Source organism: Schistocerca americana, chromosome 4 (assembly GCF_021461395.2).
Source record: "Schistocerca americana isolate TAMUIC-IGC-003095 chromosome 4, iqSchAmer2.1, whole genome shotgun sequence".
NCBI classification, from domain to species: Eukaryota; Metazoa; Arthropoda; class Insecta; order Orthoptera; family Acrididae; genus Schistocerca; species Schistocerca americana.
Window position 1 is genome coordinate 438,697,266 of NC_060122.1, and position 12,326 is coordinate 438,709,591.

General features: G+C 37.7%; 1 protein-coding gene across 1 annotated transcript in view; it reads right to left on the reverse strand.

Annotated features, from left to right (window-relative positions):
• LOC124613007 (paraplegin) overlaps positions 1 to 12,326 on the reverse strand; it is an 88,603-nt gene that overhangs the window by 15,077 nt on the left and 61,200 nt on the right. The window contains exon 9 of the mRNA XM_047141561.1: positions 2,211 to 2,521. Within this exon, the coding sequence (XP_046997517.1) occupies positions 2,211 to 2,521 (311 nt within the window). The remainder of the gene's footprint in view (positions 1 to 2,210; positions 2,522 to 12,326) is intronic.

The window sequence follows — 12,326 nt, forward strand, 5'->3', positions numbered from 1 at the left end:
CATCTCCGTCAACCGCCTGTATGAACTGAGGATGAACTCTGAACCCAGGCGGCAGGAGTCATTGGTGCCAACATGAGCAACAATTTGCAGTTGGGTGCACCCAGTGCTCTCTAATTCTAATGCCGCCGGCAGGGCCTCCTCCACATCTTGGACGAGATCCAAGTAGCTCAGATCCACATCACAATAGGTCTGTAGAACCAGCATGTCACAATCATCATGGTTTTTAAAATTTAGCAACATTAGCAAAGATGATATGTGTTGCAATGTTTGTACTGTAGGCAATGTTCCAAAAAATTCTTTTCAAGATAACCTTTTGAACGAAAACAAATTTCCGTACAAAAAGGAGTGAAATTAATTTTTCTGATCTATTTTTAAACACAGTAATTCTAAGTTATGGATCTGTGTAAAGGCACAGAGCTTTGATTATCATACGGTGTAGCAGCAAAGAGTACACTCTTACGAACAGTTGTGCCATACTTTAGTAAATGCATTTACTGTAACTATCTCTCTCTAATTCATAGTGGCATACACAAATTTAACTCTAATAACATCTGTAATTCCTAGATTATGGCAGGTAAGATCATCTTGATCATGGCCGAAACTCACAACCATGGCCAAATAGTACTCTGTGTCTATTTTGACTGTTAAGACATGAACCATTTTTTGTGTTTCACAACAGGTACCGTAGCAAGCGGAATGTAATGGTATTTGTGCTACACTGGTGAAACTTTTCTCCTTGCAGCTGCCTATGGAAAATTCATGCCCAAGGCTTGACTACAGAAAAAGGTTTACGTGCATGAAAATTTTTGTTTTGGAAATAGATGTTCTACACCAAACTGCTTCTGTTTTACTTATCTTTGATTTCTCTGGTATTAATTTTGGGTCATAACTCATTCTTAAGCAATCATCCTGGCCATCAACTAAGTCATCAGGCTAGAATCCAGCATCATCACTGATCATAGCCAAACTAAAGATAAATAAATAAAATAAAAACAGTGCAGCTGTGAAAAGTTTACCTAGGCTCCACTGTAACTTATCAAATGAAACAAGTTTCTGTTACCAGTCCTAATTTGGAAAGTTTATTTCCAAAACAAATACTTTTTCAGCTACAGACATGCCATTAAATTTTTCCTTCAAAGTAAGGGAGAAGATTATGGGTGTAGGTTGCAACAGTTAAGCAGAGGTGAAGGGGCCTGAACAGGAAAGATTAGCTGCACAGCTGCATCCAAACAGTCTTCAGGTTGAACATAAGGTATTTCACATTATTTGCTCTGGAGAGCTGAAAGAACCATAAACTTAATTTGATGGAATAACAAAAGATTTATGTGCTGCAAAATATCCTTTATATATTACAAACCGTAAAAGCAGTGTGGTGGGGTCAGTCACTTTTCAGTTCTTTGTTGGAGATGTAGTAATTGTTCAGGCTCTGCTGTAGACAGTATCCTATGCTAAGCACCTAAATCAGATTGACTGTTTGTGATAAAATACACCTGCACACTGATTAGCAATTTCGCTATTTTGTGAATCACCAGCCATCCTCCGCTTCACATCCTAAGAGACACATTCAAAGAAAATACAGAAGAGTATGTTTCAACATTCCTTTGAGGTTGAGGATGGTATAGATGGACCATAAGTTTGGATTGGGGAAGGATGGTAAAGGAAATTGGCCGTGTCCTTTACAAAGGAACCATTTCAGCATTTGACTTAAGCATAGTAGAGAAACCATGGAAAATCTAAGTCTAGATGAGCAGACATGGATTTCAACCACTGTTTTCTCAAATATGAATACATCTGACATATTCAAATGCATTAGCTATCTACAACAAGTGCAACAGGACATTAGCAGAAAATGTGGGTTCACTAGTAACTTATTCAAAGAGTGTGCAGAAAAAGACCTGCACAAATCAAGATCCTGGATGAGATTACAACATATATGTAGCAACATATTAAACGTTTACTTCTCCAGCTACACAAAATGGATTCAAGTTGTAAAAATTCCGAAATATGTAAATTAACTATCAGTGTTTTATAATACTGATAATACTGTACTATCAAGAGTGATTATATCAGGTAACATTGTTTGCCTTGCATCAGACAATGCTGACATACTGTCATGTCATTGTAACAGTTGTAAGTCCTGTTCAATGCTTTATCAAAACTGAGACGTAATAGGTGATAATGTACTTACAAAAAAATAAAAAATTACTAACTTCCTCCTGCGAGTACAATCGCTGCTCAGTGGGAGTATACTGTGCAAATCCCAATGCTAAGGAGGTTCTTGGTACAATGGTGACCTTAAGCAGTGCATCAGTGTGTGGCAACATCCAGCCTACTATAGCATGTCCTGCTTCATGATAGGCGACAGTTCGCTTCTCTGCTGGAGACATCACACTTGTACGTTTCTCTGTGCCACCAACAAGTCTCTCAACAGCATATTCCAAGTCAGACCCTGTGACACATTTTTGTTTGCTTCGAGCTGCATGGAGTGCAGCCTCATTACACACATTTGCAATATCAGCACCTGAAAAATAATTCATATACATGCACTATTGCTACTTCTTTTTAAATTAAAAAAAAAATGCCATTTTCCCCTCTGTCAACTAAATAAATATAAAATGTCAAAATATGTATCATGGACATAAGTACACCAGTAGTTATGAGCAATGGGAGAAAGCAGAAACATTGTATAAGGACTTCAACCATGACCCCATATTCACAGCAAGATTGAAGAGCACTTGTACTACAGTTTCAGTGGAAATGGATTATTCCTCTGGACTGACTTACTGGCATGTCTGGTGAGCAACTAATAATGAGTAATCCAGAGTGAATCATGTGAAATGTAGTGACATGCCTGCACTTTTGTGAATCAATAAGGGAGTGAAAATAAGAGCTAGTGATACCCATTGCTAGTATATATTCTGCTCCTCTTTCAGAATGCCAACAGGATTGCTAAGACATATCTATTTGATTGCCAATTCTCTATCAATAATATTCCATTCACTTACTATTCAGGATATTCCAGGAAGGACTGAAATTTAACCAAGAACTATCCAGTCACATTAATGTGGCCACCTGCCAAAAGCCCAAAGAACCACTTTTTGCAGTGCGGACTGCTGCAAGACATGCAGGAGGTGTTTCAATAAGGTCTTGGTGCTCTTTGAGCCAGACATGTACACTGAACTGTGTGACATGTTACACTGTTCATCCAGTACATGCCATCATGTTGAGGAAAAACAAACTGCATGTAAAGGTGGACATAGCCCCCCCCAAGGATAGAAGCATACTTGTGTTGATCCATTGTGTCTTCCAAATTGACGAGATCACCCATGATATGCCCTCTAGCCTAGAGCCTTATGACGCTTGTTGCAGGGTGTTTTCTTTCAGATGGTCCATGCCGTAAGAGCCAATGGTCATGTGTCCAATGGCGTAAAATGTGATTCATCTGAAAAGGCCACCTGTTGCTGCCCAGTGGATGTACGACTGTGGTACTGGCATGCAAATTCTGCCTTCTTCACTGATGAACAGCAGTCAGCATGAGTGCGTAAACCCGGCACCTGCTGTGGAGGCGCAGCAACATTCACTGAATGGTCATTGAGGAGACACTGTTGGTAGCCCTTGGTTCATCTGGGTGGTCAGTTCCTTAGCAGCTGGACATCTATTTCCCTGTACACTCTCTGCAGTCATTGTTCACCCCTGTCACCTATAGTCTACTGCACACCACAGTTGCCTCGGAATCAGTTTCGGATACTGCCATTTTGCCACGCATGGTATAATTTAACTGTGGTGGCAAGCAAACAGATTACAAACTTAGCCATTCTGGAAATGCTTCCACCTTTGGCCTGAAATCCAATGATCATGTGCTTTTGGACATAAGACAAATCACTCTATTTCCACATTACAATAATGACACTGATTTGCACATCCACATGATACACTTTACATACCTCCACTGCTAACTGTGCCACCTGCTGACCAAGAGTGGTTATTGCATGATGACACTGAACACAGGTGGTGGTCACATTACTGCGTTTGAACCATGTGCTTTGCCTGTTTCTAAACCATTCTGGTAATGACATCTCATCCACAATCAGGACTCAAACCAGCTATCCCATCATTTTAAGTGCAAATTAGTTTAGTGGTAGCCACCACAGAGATGGGGTGGAATGACTTTATTTTGTCTGATATTAAATCCCATTTGTAATGTAATCAGTCGGATTGTGTTGATAACTATAAAATAATTTTATCAAGGAAAAGAATAAATTATGTGATAGAATTGCTGGAAAGTACTTACCTTCAGGGTCAAAATGTGTAGTGTTGCCGAGACACATCCACAACAGAAAAAGTGACATTACATAGCCTTTTGAACTAACAGTTCCTTCCTCAGAGAGAAGTAGGTTGAGGAAGGTTAAAAGGGAAGATCTTTTCTTGAAGGTTAAAAGGGAAGATCTTTTCTTTATCTACCTCATCCTCACTACAGGTGGAACCCACTTATCTTTGTGTGGAGTGACCTGTTGTTCCTTTTTAATGTTCCCCAATTTATCTCTCTCTTGTCACAAACATGGGAACTACAAGCTCCAAAGGCTAGGTGGTGTTTCAGCTCCATTTTTATGTGTGTTTATTGGCACTACTACACAGTACACTTCCTGAATGTTATTACACAGTATAGTTCCTGAAGGTAAGTATTGGTTACAATTTAGTCTTATAATTTATTACTATAAAATAAAGTTGTTCTGACAATAGTATATAAAGGCCCATAAACAACAATATAAAAATCCTTATTCACTGCACAGGAACTGTGATCCAAAAAGCACTTATTGACTGCAGCCTTGTACTGAAAATAAACAACTCTGTCTGACATAAAATAGGTACAGCCATGAAAGTGATTTAAACAAAATCTCTAACAAGCTTAGAAATTATAGGTTATTTAAGAAGGTACTACAAAGTTTAGATTTGGGAAAATCACGCCCCCCTCATAAAATTTTGACACCACTAATAACTTTTTTAGGACTGACATACTTCAATTGAAAGGCCTCATTTTCTTCTTTGCAACAAAAATTTTGTCCTCATTATGTAATTTAGGAAATATTTATTGAAAATTATTGTTGTAAGAGTTCCAGAATGTAATCTAGTCAAAATTCCAGCCTTACCATTCTGCAGCTCTGTATTTTTTGAATCCAAAAATGTATAATGTAGCTAAGAAAACATGTCAGCCAAGAAAATATCTCAACTGTGTTTTCTAAATAAACCCGTCTAAAAATTTTAAACACCCAAAATTCTGCACATAAAAGAGGGACCTTGTTCTATAGCGTTTTACTAAATACATAGCCATTACTTAGGCACAATGACTTCATCACAACTATGTAAAGGTTTTGCTCTCTTAGTGTCTTTTGCGTTATTGGTGGAAATTTAGTAATTCTGTATTTTAATCTTTAGTAAAACATGCCACACATGAGTCTTTAAATAGGACCCATAAACAGTGTCACATCAAGTCTCTGTTTAGCTTTCAATTAGAAATATGCTGCAACAACTCAAATATTAGCATTTGGGGTTGAAGATATAAAATTTGGGACCTCTAAAGGACACCATTAACAACAATTATGGGGGTGCATGGTTCCCACCCAGCAAAATGTCTCCAAGGTAAGTAAAATCTTCTTATATCATTATTGTAATACTTCCTCTTTTCCAAAAAAAAAGTTAATAAAAGAGCAAGTATGTAACTTTTTGATGCGTGCATTTAGTAGAAGTGAGAGAAAAGTATTCATTATACATATTTTCATTTAATCTTTTAATTAGCTATCAATATCTATATTCTCTTGTACTCACACTAGTATATAAGCATACGGTATGACCTTGTCCTTGGTCCATAACACTGTTTTTCAAAGGCATATGCTAAATGTATGACAAACACCTTTTCAGCAGTGGAAAAATGACTACAGAAGAAGAAGGTGAAACTATTTGGCAACAGTCATACACTCAACATATCAAAATTATTGATGAACTAGGTTAACAACAGGGTTTGTGTTTCTGGCATTGTAAAACCTACAGCAAATTTTGACAGTGTTACTGTTAGTGTTAATGACGAATGCTCTGATCACACAAGAAAGCGTTGTGTTGTTTCCATGAGAAGTGCTAATTGCATCTATATAAACAAAGCCCAGTGTCTTTATCAAAAAAATTGTTCACTTTAATGGTTAGTTCTGTAATAGCATACAAAATTCTTGGCCCCTTCCTAAATACTTACGAGTTTTGTTATACTTTTCTACCTGATCGCGCAATGTTTCCTCAAATATGTGAGAAAAAATTGATAATATTGATACTGCTCATCTTATCTGTCCCTTTTGTGGATAGGTTGAATTTACAAACATGTCAGTGTATTTGGAAAGCAGCCCCATCAACTAACTGATTTATTCTCAGGCAGAATTTGGGGTGCAATACTATGACAATCAACTATGACATTCAACTATATATTTGTGATGGCTTTGCCTCTAAAGTACTACCTACGAGACTGGTTGTGTTTAAACAATGAAATCAGACCAACTAATTTGAGATAAAACAGTGTCTGTTCTTTTCAGTTGTTAAAAATTAGCAATTATGACAGAAACTGTTCGACTATATGCATATAAACAAATGTCGCAAAAGGGCGATAACTTCTACTGTAAGTAGAGCTCTTGACAAGATATCTCTCATTAACAAAAGCAGAAATAAATCCATTACTGTGCTGGGCACTCCTCCATAGGGAAGCTAATAAAGTGGACCAATTCAAATGGAATTTGCTCCAAAAGAAACAAAATAACATGGGAATGCAATGAAGAAATACAAATCAAGGCACATACCTGAAATGTTGACCAATGTAAAGATTTTTTGTTGATTTAGCTCATAAAAATTACTCCATAATGCACCTAAACATAGGTAGCCTATCAACAAAAGTGTGAACAAGCTATACGAACTGGGAGTATTTCTGGAGAACACAAATTCTGTTAAGTTATATGTTTCAATGAACACTAGCTTCAAAGTGACGATATCAGTATGATAAGATCACACACACACACACACACACACACACACACACACACAAAGGGCTTATTATTTAGTAGTATACATTATATCTCTGGTTAGTAGGTTGCAGACAGAAAATTGTATAAAAAGATAATTATTTGTGCTAACTTCAACACAGATACAAGTGCTGAGAACAGATTTTCTGTTTCTTTGAAGGGTTTCTTATCTACAAATGGCCCAGTACTAAATACACTGGAGTAACAGAATCTACAGCAGCATGTATAGATAATGTAGTAAGCAATATGAACTATGACACAACAGCAAACTTCCTTTTAGATTTGGGGATATTTAATAATTCAGTCCTTTTGGTCTTATTGCTAAATTTAAATAAAACCTGTTCACAAACAAGAGTCAGGACATTTAATCAATGAAATGATGATATTTGTCTCAAAGCTGGAGGGAACTTCTTGGTCATTCGGCAAACACTAACTACAACACTTTTGTATCCGAATTCATATGTATATTCAATGAATATCTTCCCTTCATAACAGTATGGAAAAATTCAGTACAACAAACTCAGGGAAAACCGAAGACATTATGGAATCAAAGAGCAACCATCATGCGGAGCTTCTCAGGTATGTAAAGAAATACAAAATAATATTTGACTGTCATTAAAAAGGCAAAACAACTGGTAACAACTGACAATTCATCTCATATGCCATAAACAAATCCAAAATTGTCTGGCAGATTGCCAAGCCTGAAGCACGTGATGAGAAAACTACTCATTTTCGCTCTAAATTGGAAACTGATGGGTAAATGGTTATAAATTCCATGCCTATCCGTGCAGATTTCAGTATGTACAGTGGAACCTCCCAAATCCAACCTGGGATGGTCCAACTTCCCGCTTAGTCCAACCATCCCATTTCTGGTGTTTGTTTACCTACACAGACCATTGTTACAGTCAGGACTGGACTTGTCGATGATTCATCGTCCACGAATGGACCAGCAGGCAGTTTACTGTTGCTAGTGCGACAGTTTGATCACTTTTAGTATGAAATAACTTTTTTCTAACTTGATCTATAAGTGTTCTTGTGCACGTATTTGTTTTGTAAATTAGTGACTGTGTTCTTCTTACGTATTAAAGTGTTTAAAACTAAATTATGACACCAACTAAAAGTAAATACAATATGCTGTCTTTATAACCGGACATTAAGCCCAGTGATGTCGTAACGTCATAGCTATTTGCACGGCTGCAGCGTTTTGCAGTAAGTTTTATTCCGTTAGGTCAAGCTGTATTTGAGACTGGCAATGAAGCCTCCAGCCCCGGCCATTGTGTAGTTGGCTGCTGGCATCATAATGCCATCTGTCGCGGTGTGCGGACCGTGAGAACTGCTCTGTGTGGATTGTACTAAGATCACTTATTCATCTCACCTAAGAAACTAAATAACTGTGACAAATATGATCTGTTTGTTTTCAAATTTGGTATAAGAACTTTTATAATTTAGAAGAACAGTGTGTAAAATTTTCATGCGGATAACTTTAATAGTTTTGAAAACACAAAAAAACCTATTAAAAAAGTACTTAACCAACACTTAGTAAAGTAAATTCAGATAGGAATCATGACAGTTTAAGTTTCTTTGTCATTTGAAAATACTAACAGCACTCTCAGTGCATACAAGTTATTTTTAAAGAATTTTAATTCTAAACTTTTAGTAATTTTGCTTTCGTACAGAAAATAATAGTTTAAAAGTTGATATTTACGAGGGCTATTCGGAAAGTAAGGTCCGATAGGTCGGGAAATGGAAACCACGGTAAAAATCTAAAATGTTTTATTTGCAACAGTTAGATACACCTTGCAGCTACTTATCTCCATAGTCGCCGATCCGACTTAGAAGTGTATCGTAGCGTTGTACCAACTTTCCAATACCCTCCCTATAGAAGGCAGCCGCCAGTGCTTTCCGCCAATTCTCTACGCTGGCCTACGGCTCGTTGTCTTGTGCCAAAATGTTGTCTTCATAGCCAGCGGTTCATGTGAGCAGAGATGAAACTCAGAGGAAGACAATTACGGGCTGTATTGTGGGTAGTCAAACATTTCCAATTGAAAACGATGCAGGAGCATCTTCATTGCCCCTGCATAATGCGGCGGAGAATGGTCTTGAAGAAGAAACAGCACGACAGTTATGTAATGTTAGCTGCATAGCTTCAGGCGAAATTTCTCACCAGGCCCTCGTACTTGGCGGCAGACACTATTTTCTAGACATCTTTACGCACTCACTGCGAGCTCAGAAATGGGAAGAGCGACGTGATGGTAACTGGGGTTATACTAGAGACACTACCCAACACATCTGTGCAAAGCTTTATCGGATTGTCATAGTCGTTTCCATTTCGCGACCGATCGGACCTTACTTTCCGAATAGCCCTCGTATATTTTGTGTTAGGGTGAGAGTAGATGAGAGTGAATGTGAGTGTAAATGTGGGGACATACGTCAAATTTCAATTTTATAATGTATTACACCATCTGTAACTAGCAAGTGTTACACAACCAGGATGTCCTGAAAATGGATAATCCCCCTAACTGGTGGATGATGTATGTCTAAGAGTTTTTGCTTTTGTACTAAGGCAGCCAGAAAGATAGTAAGAGGATACTTAGTTCTAAAGTATATTTCAAGCACAGTTTTCTTTTGATTTTTGTTTCGTTTGGTTTTGTGGAACATTTTGTGAAATTTTGTAATATGAAATGACGTAGATGCATCTGTGAATGTTGACTGGAGTAAAGCGGTTTGCGCGCGAAATTGATCATGAAAGGATAATCTGATTGGATGATCATTTTGATTAATGAATGAGAGAGAAGTCTTTCCCATGTAATTGAATGAGTTATATGCCCTGCGAGCAATGAATTCAGTCAGTTGTGGACTTGCTGTCAGATAAGAAGGTCATGTTAAATGCGCCCGAAAAAATTATCTGTAAGATGAAGAAATGACGGTTAAATCGTGCTCGGTTTATATCACCACGCTAGAATATGCAATTACGGACATTTCGGTGAAGTTGTGAGAGGTTTTGGAATGTTGGTTGCAGAACAAACTGTGTGTGAAACTATTGGTCTTTGTGAATATTCTGCGTGGCGTGTTCCATATGCATGTACAGAACATTTTGGCGAGCATCTTCTTTTGAAGAATCCACTGAAAAGGACAGAATGTGAACTCAATATGTAACAGTGTGCTTCCTGTGTGAACCTTGTAATATTTCAGGTTGGACTTAGCACATTTCTGGCTGTCTTACGTGTGATATAAGCTGCACGAACTATTTGTAGATGATTTACAAATCTTTAACATCATGCAGCGTGTCAGCAACTGTATATGTATAGAAACTAAACAATTTTTTCAGCCTTCAGTTGCAAGGTAATTTTTACTCGTTTACCTAGGTTTCGATTCCAGTAATGGAATCTTCTTCAGGACCCGTTTTCAGTATTTTATACACTATGTCCATATATCTGTTAGCTGCTTTACTTGCCTTGGCAGGTACAAATTTACAAATCTTTAACATCATGCAGCGCGTCAGCAACTGTATATGTATAGAAAATAAACAGCTAATGCAGCTAACAGATATATGGACATAGTGTATAAAATACTGAAAATAGGTTCTGAGGAAGATTCCATTACTGGAATTGAAAACTAGGTAAACGAGTAAAAATTACCTTGCAACTGAAGGCTGAAAAAATTGTTTATTTTCTATACATATACAGTTGCTGACGCGCTGCATGATGTTAAAGATTTGTAAATTTGTACCTGCCGAGGCAAGTAAAGCAGCTAACAGATATATGGACATAGTGTATAAAATACTGAAAACGGGTTCTGAAGAAGATTCCATTACTGGAATCGAAACCTAGGTAAATGAGTAAAAATTACCTTGCAACTGAAGGCTGAAAAAATTGTTTTTTTTTTTCTATTAGTAGATGTACTACCAACGTAAATGTGGGCTTGGAGACACAATAAATGAAAAGGACCATAATAAAACATCAGTACCTAAAAACAAACATTTTCAATGAAGGGAGGAAGCACCCACTTTGTCCGTTATTAATAGATATTTACAGGTTTATCTTGTTACTGGAGTCACACGGACTTTGTAATCATAAGTATGGACAGTGGTTTTCTTCAACGCTGCTTTTCTCATTGTCCACATAGTACCTACGAATGCAGAGCAACGGGTGGTGAATGGATACTATACTGAGGTTGGTGGACATTAAATAAATCGCGAAACGAGTCCCGCCAAACCCGCCCCACCACAACATGAGTGAGTGAATCAGTACAGCTGATGTTGACTGCACAATGGAAGCAGAATTAACTGATGACCAACTCACTGGTCTGTAACTCAAACAGATGATGAGAATGAGAAAGATGATGACAACAACGAAGGCAATGAACCTATGGCTTGAGTACAGATGCTAAAAATGCACCTGATGTAGCTATTCAATAAATCAAACAAATCTCTGGGTGTGCCTCCAATAGATATTTTGTGGATTAGGAAATGGCAGAACACTGTTGCAAAATCAAAGTTGACATATGCTAAGCAAAAGAACATTAGAGACTTTTTCTGTTCTGCTTAAGAGCAGAACATTTTTTACTGTGTGATTTCTCATATTGTAAAAGTTATGCGCAAATCAGCTGCATGTCACTGCAGTGCTTCAACAAGATGTATACAGATGTTAAACTTTCACTCACAGTAGTAACGTCTTACTGTACAATACAGATATATTTTATAGAACAGGTACTACTATGCATTACACTTTCATGTAAGATTTCATAGTCTGTGAATCTTTATCTTTTCATTTTATTAGTGTTTTAACATGTAACAATGTTCCAGACAGTATTTCAAGATGAACATTAAAATTGTGCTGTACTGTAGTGTGATGTTATGGGTCAATACAAGTGTTCCTCAGATAATCCGACCTGTTTTGAGTTCCGACCATGCTCCTGGTTGTATAGGGGATGGATTAGTGAGGTTCTACAGTCCTTTAGAACTTCAGATAAAATGGATGACTTCTCTCCTCCTCACATAAATCCCAACATGCTGCACCACAAATTTTTGGTGGCTAGCATTCCAAAATCCTTAACACGTTTTAAATTTGTAAACTGGAGGTCTATCTATATATCCGAATCCCGCTCCAGCTACTGCCGGGTCTGGGTGCTGATGAGTCCTCTCCATTTGGCACGGTCCTCCCACCACTTTTCTTCCTCCACTTGCTGCCAGGTCACACCTCTCCTTTCTACAGATATTCTCACTCCCATTTTCCACCGTGTTCTTGGGCGCCCTCTAGGTCTTTTCCCATCCAT